Source organism: Gallus gallus, chromosome 19 (assembly GCF_016699485.2).
Source record: "Gallus gallus isolate bGalGal1 chromosome 19, bGalGal1.mat.broiler.GRCg7b, whole genome shotgun sequence".
NCBI classification, from domain to species: domain Eukaryota; kingdom Metazoa; phylum Chordata; class Aves; order Galliformes; family Phasianidae; genus Gallus; species Gallus gallus.
This window is the reverse complement of record NC_052550.1, coordinates 1,279,420-1,300,017: the sequence shown is the minus strand read 5'-3', so window position 1 is coordinate 1,300,017 and position 20,598 is coordinate 1,279,420. Positions and strand designations below refer to the sequence as shown.

The 20,598-nt window shown below is 62.6% G+C and overlaps 1 protein-coding gene across 30 annotated transcripts; it reads right to left on the bottom strand.

The window, feature by feature from the left end:
• Positions 1-241: 241 nt before the first annotated feature.
• On the bottom strand, positions 242-19,571 carry ELN (elastin). 30 transcript variants are annotated; one of them, XM_025141904.3, is made up of 34 exons: positions 19,476-19,571; positions 14,772-14,825; positions 14,380-14,418; positions 14,218-14,250; positions 13,079-13,123; positions 12,546-12,647; positions 12,260-12,343; positions 12,133-12,183; positions 11,997-12,047; positions 10,326-10,397; positions 10,135-10,161; positions 9,859-9,930; positions 7,458-7,484; positions 7,228-7,293; positions 6,954-6,998; positions 6,741-6,824; positions 6,584-6,643; positions 5,786-5,890; positions 5,641-5,694; positions 4,995-5,177; positions 4,856-4,912; positions 4,315-4,551; positions 4,152-4,202; positions 3,354-3,518; positions 3,110-3,163; positions 2,862-3,008; positions 2,734-2,781; positions 2,457-2,498; positions 2,086-2,145; positions 1,685-1,726; positions 1,316-1,357; positions 1,097-1,126; positions 921-971; positions 242-819 (listed from the first exon to the last, which is right to left on the bottom strand). In XM_025141904.3, the coding sequence occupies exons 1-34, from the start codon at positions 19,552-19,554 to the stop codon at positions 770-772; spliced, it is 2,409 nt and encodes an 802-aa protein (XP_024997672.2). In that variant the 5' UTR covers positions 19,555-19,571; the 3' UTR covers positions 242-769. The 30 variants fall into 30 exon arrangements, with proteins under 30 accessions (XP_024997672.2, NP_001384258.1, XP_040505961.1 ...); NM_001397329.1 differs by having other exon boundaries at positions 1,685-1,711; XM_040650027.2 differs by having other exon boundaries at positions 2,092-2,145.
• Between the last annotated feature and the right edge of the window lie 1,027 nt (positions 19,572-20,598).

The following is a 20,598-nucleotide window of genomic DNA, read 5'->3' as shown; positions in this document are numbered from 1 at the left end:
GCTGTCCGCCTGCACCCCCGGGGTAGGACGGGGCCATCCTCCGTGACTCCAAGCCGTCCCCGCTGGGGCTGCCCCCACACCCGGCTGTGGTGTCGCTGAGCAGTGCTGGCCATGGCGCAGCCGAGTCCTGCATGTGGGGACGGGGCACAGCGCAGCGCCACTGTCACCATCACGGGCACTGTCCCGGGGAGGGGGGCGGGGGGGTGACCGGGGCACGCAGGAACAGAGGAACGGAGGCAGATTCCATTAAAAACTTGTCCTTTATTAGTCTGTTGGCAGCGATTCCCTCTGCGTAGGGCGTCCCACCCAGTTATATCAAAGTGAGTAACATGAAGGGGGCCGGGGGGGTCCGCGGGCCGGCAGTGTCCCCGCGGTGTCCCCCGCCACCGGGACCCCTTCTTTCCTTCCCTCCGTCCCTCCCTCCCTCCCCCCACCCCTGAGTGCCCCTCGTGCTCAGCCCGGCCCCCCCCCGGGGTCAGCCACCCCTCGGGGGGAGCACCGGGGGAGCACCGGGGCCGGGTTGGGGTGGGGGTCCCAGGCCCCCCCGCAAGGAGCGATAGCACCAAGGGGGACGGCTGCTCCCCGCAGTTTATTCCGCGCTCCCTGCTGGGGCTGGGGGGGTTCCAGGGGTGGGGGGGCGGCCCCTGACGCTGCCGTGGGGTCCCTGCCGGGAGCGTGGGGCCGGGGGGGGTCTCAGCTTGGTGGGGATTTACATTCTGGACCATGCAGTAGCACCAAAGTTCATGAGGTCATCGGTGATGGTGGGCGGTTACTTCCGCTTCCTCCCACAGTATTTCCCTTGTGCGCAGCCAACTCCACCTGGGGATGGAGGGGGGACAGTGGTTCAGCGCCCCCCCCCTCCCCCCGTGCCCCAAAAAGGTGCTCGGAGGAGGGGTGCGGGGATGCCAGGCGGCGCTCACCTCTAAAGCCCAGGGCCCCCAGGGCTCCTCCGTAGGTCTTGGGGGGCTTCCCTGTGGGGACAAGGCAGAGCAGTGAGTGGGCGGGGGGCAACTTGGGGACAAGTGCCCTGTGAGGGCGAGGGGACCCCCAGCCCAGCGTCCCCACGTCCCCGTGCGTGTGACCAGGGTGCACTCACCGCCGAATCCCAGCTGGCCGCCGACCCCACCTGCAAGCACAGCAAAACCCCATCAGCATCAGGATGCTCTGCCCTGTGTCCCTTATCCCAGCCCTGCCCCGCTCTCCCATGGCCGTGTCCCCATGCCCCACGTGCCGCGTGTCCCCATGCCCTATGGGCTTCACGTCCCCATGGGCTGTGTGTCCCCATGGGCATGGCAAAGGGCGCAGGGGAAGGTACCTGGAAATATCGGTGACACACCAAAACCGGGAACTCCAACCCCTGGGGGGAAAAGTGACAGCAGTGACAAGCAGTGACAGCCCTGCACGGCTACAGTGTCCCCAGCCTACAGCTGGCTGCGAGCTGCCCCAAGAGCCACATCCCCACTATGGGGGCCCACCCGGTGCGCCCTGCGAGGCAGTAGCATGGAGACGGTGAGCACAGCAATGCGGGCAGTGACACAGTCCCACCTCAGCCCCCAGCCCCAGCGCCCACCAGGCTGCAGCCCCAAAGCACCAAAACCTGTGCGAAGGGAGAGCCCCGGTGAGGGTGAGGGCACGGGGACGGAGGTATCACCAGGGTGCAGCCAGGACTGTCCCTGCTCCTTACCTGGCTTAGGAGGTTTTCCAGCAGCTCCTGGATACAAGAGCCCTACATCAGAGAGGGGCATCAGCACAGCCCCCACACTGAGCCCAGAGCGTTCCCAGGTGTCTCACACATTGTGGACCCTGCTGTACTGTTCCCCGTCTCCATGGCCTGGGCCATGCTGGGGCTGTGGCCATCCCCTCCCTGTTGTACCCCAGGGCACAGATAGGGCATAGTGACAGCGCAGGATGGGGACATGGGGACCCATGGGATCCATGCCACTGTCCTTCCCTGCTCCCCAAAACTCAGCCCTGCAGGTCACAGCTGGGAGGGGACAGTGTGGCTCTGGATCCCCAAAATGCCATTTCCTTTTTCAGCCCTTCCATCCCTGGGACCCCCGCACCAAGCCCACCAAAACCACTCACCAGCACCAAGGCCACCAGCACCAAGGCCACCAACTCCGAGGCCACCAACCCCAAGGCCACCTGTGATGGAGAGCCCAGGTGAGCACCCACAGGTGGCCATGCGGACAGACAGCGGGGCTATGGGGGCTGCAGTCAGGGAAGCTTGTGGTGGGCTCCAGGTCAGGGTGGGAAATTGGGGCTGGAGACACTGGGCATGGCAGTGCTGGCCTTGCCACCACACTTGGCTCACGTGGCAGTGGGATTTGCATGAGGCATTCCTACTGCAGTGCCAGCCCTGGGTCCAACGTCTCCTCACCCAGCCCCACAGCAGCCCTCACCTTCCCTGTGCAGCCCCACACCGCAGAGGAGCACCCACCTCCTGCACCACCTACCTGGGATGCCACCAACCCCTGGGACCCCAGCCCCGGGCACACCTGCAGGAGAGAGACAGTGAGGCCAGGTGCCCCCAGCCCGCACAGAAGGGACAGTGACCCCAAGGGGTTGGCCCTGACCCATCCTGCATGAGGAAAATGTCCCCACTCTGTCGCCCTGAGCAGTGTGCCACCCTCTGCCAGGGCGTGCAGGGCTGTGGAGCAATGCCAGCACCCTGATATCAACACAGGATGCCCAAAAAGGAGCAGGTTGGGAACTGGTGACCGTTCTACGTACCGAATTTGGGAGGCTTAGCACCAGGCTGCACCCCGACCTGGGGGATGCCTGCAAAGCAAGCAAGGGCACTGCCGTTAGGACAGGCATCCCATTCCCATCACGCACAGCTGGATGCGTGATGCCCTCACCTGCCCCGGGGAGAACGCCGACACCGGGCACCCCTACGCCTGGCACCAAGCTGGGGACACCGCCGACACCAGGTGTCACTCCTGGCACACCGGGAACACCGGGCACAGCGCCTGGCACAGCGCCTGGCACTCCTCCAACACCGGCACCTGTGGGGAAAGGGACTGAGGACACAGCCTGGGGGCTGAACGGAGCCGGGGCAGTGTCCGTGCCAGCACCGCTCAGCCACGTGGAGATGTGCCCAGCTCACCATATTTGGCTGCCTTAGCTGCTGCTTTTGCGGCTGCTGCCGGACCTCCAACACCTGGGACAGCAAGACAAGGGGCAGTGTCAGGGTCCTGCCTAGTAATGCAGGGTAAAGCTCATCTCTTTCATCTTGGCCACCCACAAACAGATGGCTTCAAGCTGATGGAGGCCACCAGGATGCTCCTCAAGCCCACTCTGCACCAGACCTGTCCCCAAACCAGCTGACATGCCACCACAACCTGCCTCACCTGGAACAGCTCCAACGCCGGGGGCCAGGCCACCTACACCAGGAGCAAGGCCACCTACACCAGGAACCAGGCCTCCCACGCCAGGCACCAGGCCACCTACACCAGGAGCAAGGCCACCTACACCAGGAGCCAGGCCACCTACACCAGGAGCCAGGCCACCTGCTCCTGCAAGAAAAGGGAGAGAATGGTTGGGGTCTAGCTCGGGGAGAAAGATGGTGAATGAAATAGGGGAATGGCAGGCTGGGATGACTGTACAGATGAAGCAGTTGGGTGGAATGGTGGTGGGATGGAGGTATGGATGAACGGTGGAGTGGGTGGATGGATGGATGGATGGATGGATGGATGGATGGATGGATGGATGGATTGGTGGGTGGATGGATTGGTGGGTGGAGATAGGGGTGAATGAATGGATGAATGGATGTGGAGTGGATAGAGTGGATGGATGGATGGATGGATGGATGGATGGATGGATGGATGGCGGATGGATGGGCAGGTAGGTGGATGAGTGAGTAGTGGTGTGGATGGGTGGGTAGAAGGGAGACAGATGAACAGATGTATGAGGAGCTGTATGGATGATGAACCTAGGGGCCTCCATGTGGGCGAGCTCTCTGGAGAGCATTCCCTGACACAGCCAGGACCTCATCCCATGCACAACCCTACGGAAAGCTCATCCCTCACCCTGACCCACAGGGACCCCATACAGTGCCTAGCCTCAGCCCAGATCAGGGAAGCAGCCTTGGGTGGGGAGGTGGTAGGAGGCAGGACCTGTGGGATAACAGCAGGGTGAGCACATCTTACCGTACTTGGCAGCTTTGGCAGCTGCTTTGGCAGCAGCAGCTGGGCCAGCTCCTAGGGGAGAGGGGGAGCATGAGGGGCAGTGAAGGCTCGAGGTGGCCATGCCAGCAACTATCAGCCAGCACCACCTCAGACATTCCTGAGTACTCTTCAGAAAACATCTCACCAGGCACCAGACCGGGCACACCAACTCCAGGAACACCAACTCCAGGAACCCCAACTCCAGGAACCCCAACTCCAGGAACCCCAACTCCGGGAACCCCAACTCCGGGAACACCAACTCCGGGAACACCAACTCCGGGAACACCAACACCAGGTACTCCAACCCCAGGCACACCGACTCCTGGTACACCAACCCCAGGCACAGCACCAGGCACACCAACCCCAGGTACACGCCCTGCTCCTGCAGAGAGGTTCAGGAATACATCCAAGCCCCTGCCCTGGCCATTTGTAAGCATTCTTCCTTCCATCCATCCCTTCCCTCCATCCATCCCACACCTATCAATCCCTCCATCCCTCCATTCCACCATCCATCCCTCCATCCAACCATCCACCCTTCCCTCCATCCATCCCACACCTATCTATCCCACCATCCCTCCATCAATCCCTCCATCCCTCCATTCCACCATCCATCCCTCCATCCAACCATCCACCCATCCCTCCACCCACTCCACCATCCATCCCAGAGCAAAGGATGAAGATCTCACCAAATGCGGCTGCTTTTGCTGCAGCCTTCGCAGCAGCAGCAGCTGCTGGGCCACCCACTGCAGGAACAGAAGAGAGGGTGTCAAGGGGACTGGCGAAGCTGGCACCATGTTGTCCCCTCATGCCAGCCCATCTGCTCACCTCCAACACCAGGTACCACACCAGGAACACCAGGCACACCAGGCACACCAGGTACACCAGGCACACCAGCTACACCAGGCACACCGGGTACACCAGGAACACCAGGAACACCAGGAACACCAGGAACACCAGGAACGCCTCCAATGCCAACACCGGGAACGCCAACACCAGGAACGCCAGCTCCTGAAGGCAGCAAGAGAGAAGAAGCTGGGTTTGCTGAGAGGTGGGACGTGGAGGTTGGGCTGCTCTCACCATCGTGGCCCCCTGCCTCATCCCAGCGGCTGCTTGGGACACACGCCTGGTCCGGGGTCACCCAAGAGCTAGGAAGTCACCAGCAGAGGGGCCGTTCCATGGGGGCTCCAGATGATGCTCACCATGGGGAGATGGAGCCTTGCAGCCAAATGGCATGGAGACGTGGCTGGTGGCCCCCAGTATCCACCTGGAAGGGCTGGGGGCTCTGGGTGCTGGTCAGACTGGGAACTGCCCAGAGCAGCCACAGCCTTGACCCTCATTCATGCCACAGGGACAAGTCTCAGGTCACTTCTTGTGGTAGGGACGAGTGCTGGAGGAGCTGTCTGCATGGGACACTGCAGATGCCCCAGGATAACGAGGTGGCCAGGGGCTCCTTGAGTGGTGCAGTGCTTACCGTACTTAGCTGCCTTGGCTGCTGCTGCTGCTGCTCCTGCTGGTGTCCCAACTCCTGGGGACAAGAGAGAGGGACCTTGAGCCACCTGCCCCACACTGACTGCAGCAGGGACAGTGCTCATGGGGACAGTCATGGGGACACTCACCTGCCACCCCGGGGATACCTCCAACGCCAGGAACCAGGCCGGGCACAACGCCAACACCGGGCACAACGCCTGGGACACCACCGGCCCCGGGCAGCACCCCTGCACCTGGAGGGAAGCAGAGCAATCAGAGCACCCCAAAGTGCTGCTGGGGGGCACGGTGTCCTCTAGTGGCATGAGATGGCATGGGGCTACAGATCCCTCAGGCAAAGCTGGAAGCCGGAGCGGGCCAAGAGCTGCCAGATCAGGTGCTCTGTGCACACCTGGGGCTGCACATGGGGCCAAGGATGGATGAGCTCCCCCTCGCACTGCCAGCAGAGGCATGGGATGCAGGAAGAAGATGCTCGCCAGCTGCCATGCTGCTCTGCAAGTGCTGTGATGCTCACACGGCAGTTTGATGCATGTGGGGAAACATGATGCAGTTTCCCCACAGCATGCACACACCCAGACAGGGGATTCCCAGCTTCCCAACCCTACAGCCCACTCGGGAGTTGGTGGCAGCTGGCAGGACCCCGAGGTCCCCCAAGGACGGGCTCATCAATCCCAGCTGCTGCCGGGGCTGACGCATTTCCTCTGGATGCTCCAATGAGCGCTGGTTTGCTGCTGTGAAACCGAGTGCCTCTGCCAAGGAGGGGAGCAGAGAGCTGCAGATCTCAGCCCATCCCTCTGCTAACAGGCTGCAGTCCCTACAGGCACCAGGAGCTGTGAGTGCCTCCATGCAGGACTGTGGGCTGGAAGAGCATCCCAAAAGCAAAGCGCCCCACAAAGCCACGCCAGCAGGGCTCAGGAGCAGGGACTCACCATAGGCTCCTGCCTTCGCCGCTGCCTTCGCTGCAGCTGCTGCCGCTGCTGGGCCTCCCACTGCCAGAGCAGCAGGAGAGAGTCAGGAGCGTGGGATATGGGGACGTGGGGACGTAGGGATGTGGGCCTCGTGCCCCGGGGCTGAGCCCAGCCTCACCTCCAGCTCCTGGCACAACGCCGACACCGGGCACCACGCCGCCCACCCCTGGGATGCCGCCAGCCCCGGGCAGGACACCAGCTCCTGCAGGAAGAATGGGGCATCAGCTCAGAGATGGGACAGCAGCAGCCCCCGCTCCCCCAAGCCTGGGAAGGGGCACAGCCTCCCCAGTTGGGCTGTGGGTCCTCTGTGTGCCCATGGATGGTGGCTCACCGTATTTAGCTGCCGCTTTTGCTGCCGCTGCCTGCGCTCCAACACCTGGGGAGGGACAGGAGGAGATGCTGAGGAGATGAGGATATCCCCAGCGCAGCCCTCCCTTCTCCTTAAGGAGGTGACACAGCTTTGTCCCCTCTCTGGCCACTGTGGGGCCACCAGGCAGTGCCAAGAATCCTGTCCGAGCACCAATGATGCCAACGAGGTGCCAGCTCCCCCTGCCACAGTCTATGGGTCCCTGCACACCCCAGAGCAGCCACGGTGGGGACCATACCTGTCCCAGTAGGGTACCCAGCCTTCCCAGCAAGGACCCCCGCTCCTATCCCGCCTGGTCCGAGGCCTGCAAGCACAAAGAGAAAGCACAGCGAGGTCAGGAGCTGGGTGCTGGGCAGGGGTGAGGCAGAAACACAGCTCCAGCCCCATAGCTGAGGACACGCTGGGGACACAGGGTCCGCGAGGAGCTACGACCGTGGAGCTACGAGCGCTCATCACAGGGCAGCTTACCATTGACGAAGGGCAATCTATAGCCACCTGGAGAGGAGAGAAGGCACTGGTTAGCACCCAGCTGCTGGTGGCCGTGCCCGCTCTGCCTTGTGGTGTAGCCCCTCTTTGCCAGCCAGCCAGCGAGCCCTCGGCACTGGGGCTCCTTCCCAGCCAAATCTTTTTTGGGGTGCAACCACACATCATGATGGTGCTCCCAGAGGTCCTCCTCTCCAAAAGCGAGCCCCGTGCTGAGGGCTGTGGTGCATGGAGCTGGTTTCCAACACAAGCATGTCTTTGCTGGAGCCTCTCATGACCCCGCATCGGCAGTGATCCCCCGAGAGCCCCGCGGCGAGAGCCGTACCCGGCCGGCTGCGCCAGGCTCCAACGCGCAGCTTTAATTGGAATCAGGGCTTGGGAGCTGAAATGTGACCTCACTGGGAGGTCGGCGAGAAGGGATGGGGGGATTACAAGAAGGAACATCGTGGCTGGGGAGACGGCTCCTTGCGAAAGAGCAGAGTCCCATTGCACGTGACAGCACGGGGACACCCGGTGCACAACGTGGCAGCGGCCACAGCCCAAGGAATGGTGACAAAGTGGCACCCGGGGCTGCGCACCACGGCGGCCCGGACCCCTGCTGACACCATGGGCTGGACCATCACCCACAGACAGGATGAGGCAGCATCCCCTCCCACAGCCAACATGTGCACTCCAGATTTCCTCCACCCGTTAGCTGTTCCCACCGTCTGCCACGCGATGCTGGGAGAGCTCTGCAGGCGGTGGCCGTGAGCAGGATCCCTGTGGGCACCCAGCAGCAGCAGCACCCTCCTCAACCCTACAGCTGCCTGAGGCCAGGTGACGCGTGAAGGTGGCACTAAGGGCCCAAACCTTTGGGATTCTGGGCATTTCTCTGGGTCCTCAGTGCCCCAGCGCCCATCCTGTGCCAGCAGAAGGATGGCCACCAGAACCATCAGTGCTAACAGAGCAGTGCTTCAGGCATGGAAAGCCATTTTCCCAGACCTGAGGCCACCTCAATGCAGTCCCCATCCCCGTGACATCAATGGGGATCCTGATTTCTGCCACAAATCAGTCTGCACTCCCAGCAAACGGGGGGCCCTGGGGCCCCCTTCTGCTCCAGGACAGCCCAGGAGCTGGCTGGGGCTTCTGGAGCAATGCACCCTAAAAAGAAACTTTCCTCTGAAAATGCTGTTTTCAGTGCTGTCTCCTCGCCTCTCTTGCCCTGCACTCACCAGCTCCTGCACGCAGCACAAAGGACATGAAGATACACCTCACGTCCCAGCAGCCCCTGATGAACTGCTCTGCTTCAACCAAGAGCCCTACGCTGCTGGAGAGCAACGAGTCAGAATGCACCCAGCACCCGAAAACACACCGGGGGGACAGAAACCATCCTACCGCACACCCTGCAAGAGGTGGCACCTCACAGCAGCCAACAAGGATTGGTCCACAAGAGAGGGATGGGGATACGGCAGCCGCTCGCCGCTGTGGGGCTCACCGCTCGGAGCCAGGCACAGCAGCTCCCCAGAAAGTGGGTCAGCCCCATCTGGGCCGTGGGCCACTGGTGGGGCCGCCAGGACGTGGCCAGGTGCCTGCAGCAGGCACCCCATGAAAGGCCGTCTGGGGCCGGGCGGCCAGACGGCATCCGATCTGCGCGGGGCCGGGTCGCCCTAACGAGCGGAACGAGCCTCTGCGGGAGGAAGCGGGCGCTGGCCAAGTATTTCTGCCGTGGGCCCCGCCGGGGGAAGCTGCCGGGGCTGGCGGCCGATGCGGGGAGGGATGCGCCCCGGGGTGGGCTGCACCCCAGGATAACACCCAGGGACCCGCTTGCTCCTGCACCCCAGTGATGCGGGGTCCCGCTGGACTCTGGCTCCCATCCATGGCCTGGGTGTCAATGGGGTGCTGTTGGCACCCCCAGGCAGGCAGTGCCCCAATGTCCCCACCGCTGCCACCCCGCTGCTGTCCCTGCAGGGGATGGGTGGGTCTGGCACCCGGTGCAGGGATGGGTGACAGATGGAACCGGGACAGCGCAGGTTGGGAGAGGGGTGCTGAGCACCCCTGGGCTGGGACTGAGCATCATCTCTGCGGGCAGTGAGGAGGGAGCCGCCCTGCCTCTGTCCCCACTGCCATCCCGCTGGTGGTGGCCTTGGCGAGGGGTCCCCAACGGGGGACACACAGCCTGGGTGAGCGTCTGGTGAGCAACCCCTGGCCCCCAGGAGCCACAGAAAGCAGAGGGTCCCTGGAAGGATGCGCCCGGTGCTGGGAGGGAGCTGCGGACCAGTGTGGCGTGGCCCAGCCCAGCATACGTCCCAGGGCCACCCAGGGCCACCGCGGCTCAGCCCGGGGCAGCGGGGACGGCAGCTCGTCCCCCTGGACCCCACCCGCATCCCTGCTGGCTGTGGCCGCTTACCTGGGAGCTTGGGAGCTTTGATGGGATACCCCAGAGGGACACCGGGCTGCTGGCCTCCAAAGCCTCCCAGTCCTGCAAAGCCAACAGCAGACGCTCACCTGGAGCCCGCGCCCAGGCTGCCACCAGACCTTGCAGAGCGGGGTGCCTGTGGCACCCTGGGTCCCCGGCCACGGCTTGGGAAGCCCCTGAGGCACCTTCTGGTGTGGGGAGGCTGCTGTGGTGATGGAGAAACTTAGGAAGGAAGAGAAGAATTGGGAAGAGAGAGGGGGCACTCACCGGGGATTCCTGCGAAGGCTCCTGCTCCTGGGGAGAAACAAACACACAGCCTTGAGTTGTGGGGCTCCCGGCAAGCCACAGGGTCCCACCTTGAGCTCAGCTGTGGGCAGTAGAAGGGCTGGCATGGGGACAACTCCAGTAGGGTGGAGGTGAGCCCTGGAGCTGATGTATGAGTGGGAGCAGGGACATACCTGGACCTTTCGCCTTGATCCCGGTGCCGGTGGGAACGCCGGGCAGCACGCCTACGCCAGGGAAGCGGATACCTGGGGTGGAGCAGAGGGGACGATGAGCACCCTGAGGCTTCGTGGTACCCAGAGCTGTGCCCCCTCCTGCCTGCTAATGCCCAGAAATGAGAGAAAAACCCTCTGGACTTGCCCTGAGCCACCTGCACCCAGCACCCCAGCCTTAGAATCGTAGAATCGTTCAGGTTGGAGAGACCACCAAGACCATCCAGTGCAACCATCAGCCATCACCACGATGCCACCAAACCACGTCACTCCATGTGACACCCACACTTCTCTTGAAACCACGTCACCCTTCCCTGGCTCAGTGCCCCGGCTGCACTCAACCCCCTCGTGCCCAGCACCAGCGTGAAGGGAAGGGGCACTAACCCCATTCATGGCACATCCCTGCTCCAGCCCTGTGGCACCGGGGTGGAGGTGGCTCCTGCCCCTTCAGCCATCACCCTGCCAGGCATCCGGGGAGAAGGCTCCATTTCTGCCCATCAGCGGTTGGGATCCATTTTTATTTCAGCTCTTTTTTTTTTCTTTTCCATTTTACAACTGCCTTTTATTATATAACTCATGCCATTTTCAGACATGGAAGGACATTCCTGACCAGCGACACACTTCCCATTCCGACAGTGTTGAAACGTCTTGTTCTCACAAGTTTTCCTCCCCTGATTGCTTTGCAGTGAAGGATTCCTGTCCCCCTCCACCCCTCCTGCCCCCAGATTGCTCCACTCGGTGTCTGGCACTGATGCCACTTGTGCCCCCACCACGTCCCCAGAGGCATCAAATCCCCACATTTGGCACCATGGAGATGTTGTTTTAGCAAGTGGGGCTGGAAATGGTGGGGAGGGCAAGGAGAGGCGGGCAGGGAGCTGGGCAGGCAGCAGCAGTGTCCTGGTGGGGCTGGGCACATTGGGATGGGTATGCGAGGTCAGGGCACAGCCAGCCATGAGGCTACTAATGGGTCATTAACCTGCTGCCTGGGGATCGGGACCCCCTTGGAGATTGGGGTGCTGCTGAGGGATGAGGTTCCCATTGTAGGTTGGGGTTTTGCCATGGGGTGGGGATCCCCTCAGAGGTCGGGGTGCTGCTGTGGGATGGGGATCCCCTCAGAGACTGGGGTGTTGCAGTGGCATGGGGACTCCCTTGGAGGTGGGATTCTCCTTGCAGGTTGGGGTGCTGCCAAGGGATAAAGACCCCCCTCACAGGTTGTGGTTCTGCTGTTGGATGGTTTCGCTTTGCTGGTTGGGGTACTTCCATGCATGGGAACCCATCCAGAGGTTGGGGTGCTGTGAGACAAGGAACCCCTTAAAGGAGGGAGTGCAGCTGTGGGATGAAGACCTTCTTGGAGATAGAGGTGCTGCTTTTGGATCGGGGAGTTGCTCAATGGTTAGGGTGTTGCAGTGGGATGGAGATCCCTTTAGAGGTTGGGGTGCTGCTGTGGGATGGGGACTCTCTTGAAGGTGAGGGTGCTGCTCTTGGTTGGGTCCCCTTGAAGACTGGGCTGCTGCTGTGGGATGGGGACATCCTTCTGGGCAGAGTTACTGCCATTGGATGAGAACCCCCTCAAATGAAAGGGTGTTCCCATGGGATGGGGACTCGCTCAGTGATCACGGATGGGACCCAGCTCACCTGCTCCAGGGAGCACACCGCCACCCGGGAAAGCTCCGGGGATGCCAGCACCTGTGGGACAGGAGAAAGGCAGCAGTGAGCACCTACCCAGAGGCACTACCCACTGCCCCCAGCCCCATCTGGGTCATGCACCTACCTGGCACTTTGGGGGGCTTCCCCGCCGCACCAACCCCGGGCTGCACCACACCTGCAGGACCAGAAAGCCCTGAGCACCCATACAGTGCACCCACGGGCTCAGAGTGTGGGAATGGGGCGCTTCCTACCTGGGACACCAAGGCCTCCAGGAACGCCAACTCCACCCACGCCACCAAGGCCACCAATTCCACCCACGCCACCAAGGCCAGCACCTGGGGATGGAGGGAAAATGAGGACACAGGGTGAGGTGTCACCTTTGGGCTATGGATGCCAAAGGAAGGGATGACAGCAGGGACACCCCAAGGCAGCACAGGGCATGGGTACTCTGGGCTGAGCAGATGAACTCCAGAGCCCTAAGGATGCCCAAGCCCAGAGGTCCTCCCCAGCATCCCCACAGACAGCCTCTGTACTCACCAGCTTTTGCCGCAGCCTTAAGAGCAGCTGCGGACGCAGCACCTGGGAAGGCTGCCCCGGGGAAGGCTCCCAAACCTGCTCCCAAACCTCCGACCCCAGCACCTGCAAGCAACGGCACAGTCTTAGCACCCATCTCCACAAGCGCCCACCCAGCCCTGCAGCGTCTGTGTGCAGCAGGAGGAGCGGGGTGAGCCCGAGAGCAGGAAGGTGTCTGTACCCCAGGGCTGCAGCAGAGGCGAGGGGCAGTGAGCTGGCATTAGGCACAGCGAGGCAGCATTAGGTGACATCTGCATGGGGACAGCTCTGCGGTGCCAGCCTGGCTCGTGTCCTGCGCTTTGCTACCCCACGTTCCTCCCAGACACCTGCTCCTGTCACTGCCTGGGGCCTCCCAGCTTAACCCCATGGGAGGACATGGCCACGGCGGTCACCCCGCTGCCGGTTCACAGTGGACAAGCCCTACGGCCAAGGGGAAAGGCCACCCGCTGCCCTCGGGGAGGCTCTCTGTGTTGGGGACAATCCTGGTTCGTGCTCACCTGGCTGCAGGCCAAGAGGGCCGAGTCCCCCGAGGCCACTGACCCCTGGAAAGAGAATTGGGCTGAGGAGGACAGCGTGGCTGCAGGGGCACTGCATGGGAACTGGGAAGGGGCTGGGCTGCAGCAAGGCTTTCCCATCCCTATCCCATGCTGCTCTGGCACCTGGGCCAGCCTGTGGGGTTCCCTGCCATCACCCCGGCACTCGCTCCCTGCGCACAGCAGGGATGTGGCTGTCATGGCAAATAGGGATGTGCGTCGGATGGGTTCTCCCAGAACCAACAGGAGGGCCCTATTTGCACCATCCCAGTGGGATGCATTGGTCCGGGTGTCCCAGCCCATCAGGCCCCAGGAACAGGCACAGGGGGATGGGAACAGGACGCAGACTGTGGCACAGGACATGTGTCCCCATCCGATGGCCGCTGCCGTCCCTTTCCGCCCCACCCATCCCCCACCCGCCGGGCCACGAGGGGAAGGAGCCGAAATGTTTATGGCTGAGGAATGAGTCCCTCCGGCTCCGGCCAGCGCTGCCTTCCAACATCTGGGGCTAATCAGCGCTCGCTCCCTCCAGGCGCAAATTCCACTGCCTTTGGCTCACGGCGTGGACACCGCTCCGGCTGGGGCTTCGCGGCTGCGCCGCGTTTGGTTTTAATTACGCCGAAATAAAGGGCCTTGTTTTTCTTTCCACAAGCTGAAATCTGAGTAAACGGAGGTTGCAGGCCCCCGCCTGGGGCTGGCGCTCCCGCGGCGCGGAGAGGGGACGGGGCAGGCAGCGCACCCCGCCCCAGGCACTGCGCTCCCCATCCCATGGAGCATCCCCTGCGCACAGACAGTGGGCATCTCCATCAGCGCCCCGCCACCACTCCCCACCACTCATCCCCTCCTTTTTGGGCAGATGAGCCCCAGCCGAAGCTGCTGAGCTACGGGACTGCTGAGGACATGTGGGATATGGGAACAATTGGAGAGAAAGTGGCAGCGCTGAAGCCAGGGACAAGGGCGAAGGCACGCAGAGACATTGTGGTTATTGAGAGCTTGGTGAGCGGAAAGCGCTGGCGGGTGTCAGGGAGCATCCTGTCCCCACGGCCTCCTCCTGCATCCCGGCTGCTGGTGCAACCAGTGAGAGATGGAGGGAAGGTTCGTACCTGGTTTGAGAGGTTTTCCTCCAGCCCCGAGCCCTGGGGGAGATGAGGGAGAGCAGTCAGGCGCAGCATCGCCTGCAGTGTGTCCCCTTCTGGCATGGGGACACCACAGGGTGCTGCCATGCCACCCCCTCCCCGTCCCAGGCAAGGGTCCCCAGCACTCACCTGCTCCCAAACCTGCTCCCAAACCTCCGACCCCAGCACCTGTGAGCAATGGCACAGTTTCAGCACCCACCTCTGCAAGCTCCCACCCAGCCCCTGCTCATGCTGTGGGTCTTGAGGTAACAGATCAGAGGTCCCCGAGGCTGTATGTAGCCAGAGCACTGAGCACAGGCTGTCACCCAGGACCTTCCCACAGTGAGGGCTCTGGAGATGCCCATCTGTGGGCAGGTGGCCCCAGCAGAAGCTTGGCACAGCCCCCTCCCCACACCATCAGGGTTGCAGCCACCCAGAGCTGGATGTCCCCATGTGCCCTGCTCCTCTTGCAGGTGTCCTGGGTGCCTCCCCAAGGGCCTGCCCTATCCCCACGGTACCCCCAACTGCCTCGCTCCCCTTACCTGGAAAAAAGCCTCCTCCTGGGACTCCCCCTCCCGGGATAGCACCAGGGACCCCTGCAGGAGGAGAGACTCTGGTTAGAATCCCCACAGGGATCTGTGCAGGGCTGGGATGGGGGCACTCCCTAGAGCAGGGTGAGCTCCCTGCCTATCTTTGCACATCTCCGTGCCTCCAGTGTCACGGTGGTGATGGGGTCTGCAGCTGCCCCAGGACCCACTGTGGGTGTCAGCAGGATAACAAGGATAATGAGCAGGCTGGGATCCAGCTGCCTCCCCAAACCATGCCAACTCCAAAACCCAATCCCATCCAATCTGCATCCCTTTGCCCATCCCTGCAAAGTGGAGAAGTTCCTCAGCCCCTCTGCTCCTGATGGTGGCAGGAGTGGGGCTCCCAAGTGGTGTTTGAGGGCCTTTGGGGTGGGTGCACTTCCCCCTGCTGAGCCACATTCAACAGATGGATGCTCCCTGCTGCATGGTGTCCGTGTGTGGGGTGCAGAATGGCAGGGTTCTCACTCAGCAGGGATGGTTGGGCTACAGGAACACGGTGCAGGGGAAGCTCTGCTCCTGGCCAGGCTTTCTGATTATGAGCAGCTTGTAAAGGGATTTGCGGTGTCGTGGGCAGGGTTGGGGGGCTCACAGTGGGCTGGGCAGGGAAGATTTGGGCCTTCTAGAACCTGAGGTGGCCAGGGGGGATGCTGCACTCCCAGGAGGTTGGTGCATGAGGTGGCACAGCCCTGGGGCACAGGGCATGTGGAGCCTCTGACTCAAGGGTGTTCCTTGCACCCTGGGGCAACAGGGACGGAGTGCCAACCTTGCCATGCTGGGATGCACACACATATATCAGGTGGCACACAGGGTGCACACACAGGTGAAAGACAAGTGCCTGCACACACATGGAGGATGCACACCCCTGTGCACACACACACTGGGGGACACAGGCCCAGCAGTATCCTCCAGCCGATGTGTTCCAGCAATGCCCAACAGCAGATTTGACACCACGCATCCCCAAACCGGCCTGGGGCACAAACCCAGCTGTGGTGCAGCTGATGTCCCAGGGAGCAGTGCTGTCTCTCTGTCCCTGCTGACCGCCCAGCCCAGCCCAGCCCAGCGGGGCGGCAGCCGGCCAGCGCTTACGGAGCGGCTCCTTTTCCTGGCACATTCCCCCGCCTGCCCTCCCTCATCCCTCCCCCCCCCCTCTCCCCCCCACCAGCTTGGAAAAACAAATCCCAGCTCCTTGCCTGTTTCCAAACATACACACATCTCTCGTCCTCCCCACCCGTCCTGCTGGGCAGCTGCGTGGGACACCCCCGTGGTGTCCCCAAGGCTCAGCCCTCTGTGGGCAGGGTGGCATCTTTTGCTGGGGGAATGCTGTGCACTGTGGGGACACCCAGGTCCTCTGCACCACTGCTGCCTGGCACAGCCCCATGGAGAAGGTGGGGGGAAGCGGCTCAGTGCCCTTTGAGTCCCATAAAGGTCTGGGGGACGCTGTGCAGAGGCCGTACTCCTGGTGCCTGTCCCAGCTCCATGCAATCCCAGTGTTTCAGAGGATTAAAGGGGAGGTGTTGGTGTCCGTGCCCGGGTCAGGAGGTGGATGGGGACCTCCTGCATTGGCACCAGCCAATCTGGCTGCACAGATTTTGCTCAGAGCATCACAGAAGGCTGCTCCCCATGTGCTGCTGAGCAGGGCCAGGTGCGACACCAACCAGCCCCACGCTCCTGCACAGCTGCACTGCTGCACCACAGCCATGCCGCGCTGCAGCAGCAGTGGCTCTTTGGGGCTGTGTCTCCACGCTTGTCACACACCTTGCAGCCCCATCCCCAGCCTCGCAGCAGGGAAGCAGGCACTGCCTGTATTCCGATCCCAGCACGGGGGACCCTCCTTTGCCTCCTCCATCCTTTGGCACATTGGAGACAGAGAAACTGAGTTACAGCCTCGCTGGGAGTGGTGGGTCCCTGCGCTGTCTGTCCTGCTCAGAGCCTGCTGGGGGTGGGAGAATTGCTCACAGGTCCCTTTCCCCCCCGGGGCTGGGGCTGTGTTTCCAGCACACTGCACCTCAGTGCACAGCCCCGGCTGCAGGGGTTTCCTCACGGAGGTGCTTCAGGATCCCATGCGGAGCCTTGTTTATAGGAGCTGGACTTCTCTTTCACAGCTCTGTGCCATTTGGTCGCTGCAATAGCAGCCCTATCCCATTATCTGTGCTATTTTCTTTTGACCGCTCTTTCTGTTACCCGCACCATTTATGTTTGACAGCTATTCCTGTTAGCCACGCTGTTTCCACTACCTGCGCACTTACTGGCAGATCCCTTTCCAAGCAAGAAACGCAGATGTTTTCTGTACTCAGCAGCTCATTTCCCCTCGCATCCAAGAGCCGCCTGAGGACCACAACAGGACGGGCGCGCACAGCCCGGCTCAGCCCCTCGCCCCATGTGGGGGCAGCCAACCCCGCTCCTCCGCAGCCCCCCCCGGCCCATTCCCACAGCCGGCTCAGCGCCCGACCGCTGCAGACATTTCCCTCTCGCTGTTTGCTTTTTTGGAAGAATGGGTTTTGAAAACATGCGGTCTCCAGGCAACTTTGAAGCCGTGCCACGTCCTGAGCCCACTGGTAGCAACTAGGGAGGATGAGGGAAGAGGGAGGCTGTCACCACAGCTAGGATCCCATCCAGACCCCAAAGCCCCAGCTTTCAGCTCTGAGTATCTGCGGACAGACTGCACAGGTGCTCTGGATTAAATTGTGTACCCTCAGGGGGTCTCCATGGGGTCAGGGTGCCGGTGGGGGGGGGGAGGGCAGGATGCCAGAGCATCTATCGCCTGCATCTCTGTGCCCATCTCTGAACCCTGAGCCTGCAGGGTTGGGATGCCCGTGTCCCTCTGTCCACTTTGGGGTGTCGTTTGTGGGGAAGCACTGGAGGATGGGTGCCCCCCTCCATACACTTCCCTTGGCACCTTTTACAACAGCTTCCCCATACGGTAGCCCAGATTCATCCATGGGGCACTGCATGCCCTCACGGTGCCCAGAACAACCCGACTCCCTGGGGCTGATGCTGAGCCACTACTGGAGGATCCCAGATGCCAGCAGCTTAGCCCCTCACTGGGTCAGCACTCCAATGGGCCTCCCCAGGGAACTGAGACAGTCTGAGCACTGGGGGCTGCCCCCATCTCCATGCCCCAAAGCCCTGGCATCTCTCAAACGTCCCTTCTCTGCCCAGACTGGAGCTGCAGTGTGTGCCATGGGAGGCAGCCCTGTAACCCTTCCAGGTGGGTGCATCCTGAGCACCCACTGGTGCCTTTGGCTGTGCCCTTTTCCCAGCTTGATCCCCCATGGCTCGCAGAGCACAGTGCCAAGCAGCACATTAGGCTGCGGGGACAGTGGTCATTCCTCCATAGGGAAATGTTCCCCAGTGTCCCCATCAGCTCAGAGACTCCTCAGGGAGCTGCTCCCAGACCAGCCAACACCCCAGGACAGCATGCCAGGGCTGGCATGCCAGGGCCAGCAGATCCAACTGCTCACACACCACTGTGGGATATCACTCTGGGGCCAAAGCCATCCTGAGACTGCCCCAGCCGCCAACTGTATGGGAGCTGGCGAGCAAAGCAACCAGGGTGAAGCGAGCCAGCACAGAGCATCCCTGCCAGGCACAGGGAGTGGCCAGCACTAAGCTGCAACCCGGCTGGGAAAGCTGCTTGGTCCCGGGCTGCAGCTCTCCAGGATCAGGCAGAGCAGCAGCTGTGCAGGTGCCTGGCACAGGAGTGACATTACGTGCACGGCTGGGGACAAGCAGCCTGGGACAAAGCAGGGAGCTGCAGGGCATCAGTTCAAAGAGCTGCTGGCTACAGAGGGCTGCCCAAGGGCTCTGCCCTGGGCAGGGGTGGCACTGCCCGTGGGATCCTGCCCTGTCCCTGAGCAGCTGGCACCATGTGATGGCTCCAGCACTGTCCCCATCACCACCACTGCTGGTGCCCCATGCAGCCAGATGGGCACCACTTCCCCTCACCCCAGGCCCTATGGAGGCAGCTTTCCCACTCTGCACCATGCAGTCCCCACTTTCACCCACTTTCCCCACTGTGAGCAGCCCTAAATCCACACTCACAGTGACCCCAAACCGTGGTCATGCACCTGCTGTGCTGCTCAGCCCTGTCCCACCCGCAGTGGGATGCTCTGCAGTGCCTTTTGTCCCCTACCCATGTGCATATGTGCATGCACTATGGAGTGTCACACGGCCCCAGAGGCCGATGTTGCCGAGCCAGGGGGTGGGTGGCACGGGGGGGGCACACACAGTGACCACACTGGTGACAGCAGCGAAAGGCTTTGCCATGGTCACACTGTGCAAACGCACAGCCCCCAAACAGCCCCCATCTCACACCGAGCTCACACCGGGGGGCCATAGGTGCCAGCCCCCAGCCCTTGGCACTTGCGGTCACCCCCACATGCACATCCCCAGCACCTGGGCACGATGTGGCACCTCGGAGCCACCCCCCAAAAAGCGCTCCGCCGTGCCGCTCCCAAACGCCGTGTGATACCCCCGGTGTCACCATCGGACCCCACACATGGGGAGGTGGCACCCGGCTGAGCTGTGCCTGCCAGCCTGGGTGTCCAAAGCAGGGCAGGGGCTGCCCTCCTCGGGGACACGCAGCAGTGGCCGGGGCAGGACGCAGGGTCCCGGCACAGCCCCTTCATGCGCAGGGGATGGAGCCCTTTCGTTCCTTACCTCCTTGCTGAGAAGCCGGGAGGATGGAGAAGAGGAGGAGGACTCCGGGGAGGAGGGGTGCAGCTGCCTGCCTTGCCATCTCTTGAAGCAATGCCCCCGTGCTCTCGCAGTCAGTGTGTTTTATCCCAGAGCTGCTTAATTGTTGCTTCCAAGGATGTGAGGGGAAGGGGGGTGTGGGGGTTGGAAGGAGGGAGGGGAAAAGGAGTGAGAGAAGGGGGGAGAGAGGCACAGGACACTACGTCATGACGAAAGGGCAAACACTCGGCCCTCTCCAGGCTATTGGGCTGCGTTGTTTTTTTCTTCTTTCTTTTTTTTTTTTTTTTTTCCTTTTTTTTTCTTTCTTTTTGTGTGTGTGTGTGTGTAATTTCTCTCCCTCACCGCTCTCTCTCCTATTCTGGCGTGGCGCTGCCAAAAGTGCGGGGGGAGCTGCCAAGGAAGGCGGCCTGCGGCGGGCGGGGGGCGAGGGGAGCGGGCGGAGAGAGCACGGAGCCCAGAGAGAGGGGGTGGCAGCGGGGGTGTCACACCTCGGGGGGCAGCGGGCCAGAGGGACGGGGGCTGCCAGGCAAAAGGAGGGGCCGGAGGCGCAGCTTGGGCGTCAAGAGAGGGAGGGCAGACGTGAGGGATTGGGGTGTCTCGGGGGGGTCCGGCTGCAAACCCCGCAACGGGGAGCTGGGATTCTCTTAGCTCTCTCCTTGTGTTGTTCGTCTCCTGAGCCCCGATAGCTGCCCGCTGCGCCGTGGTGCTGCGCCTGGGATGGGGACACAGATGGGGTCAGCTTCCTCGAGGGATCCCGGCACAGCGCGGTTCGGGGTGGAGGGGGAAGGGGGAGATGGGGGACCCTCTGGGTGCGACACGGGGCCCGGGCCGAACCGCCCCGCGCTGTCACCGCCGCCGCCACCCGCCGAGCCCCGCGTGGCCGTTAGGTGGCAGACGTGGGGTGTCCGGCGGGAGGACGGCGTCGGGAACCGCGCAGGGAAGTTCAGCCGTCGGCAGCGGGGGGAGCGCGGCCGAGAGCGGCCCCATCCCCAGCGCGGGGTGTCCCGGGGACACGCAGCGCCCACCCCGTGTCCCGTCTGGGGACGGACAGTCACTGCGGCCCCGGGTACCGCACGGCGGTGTGTCA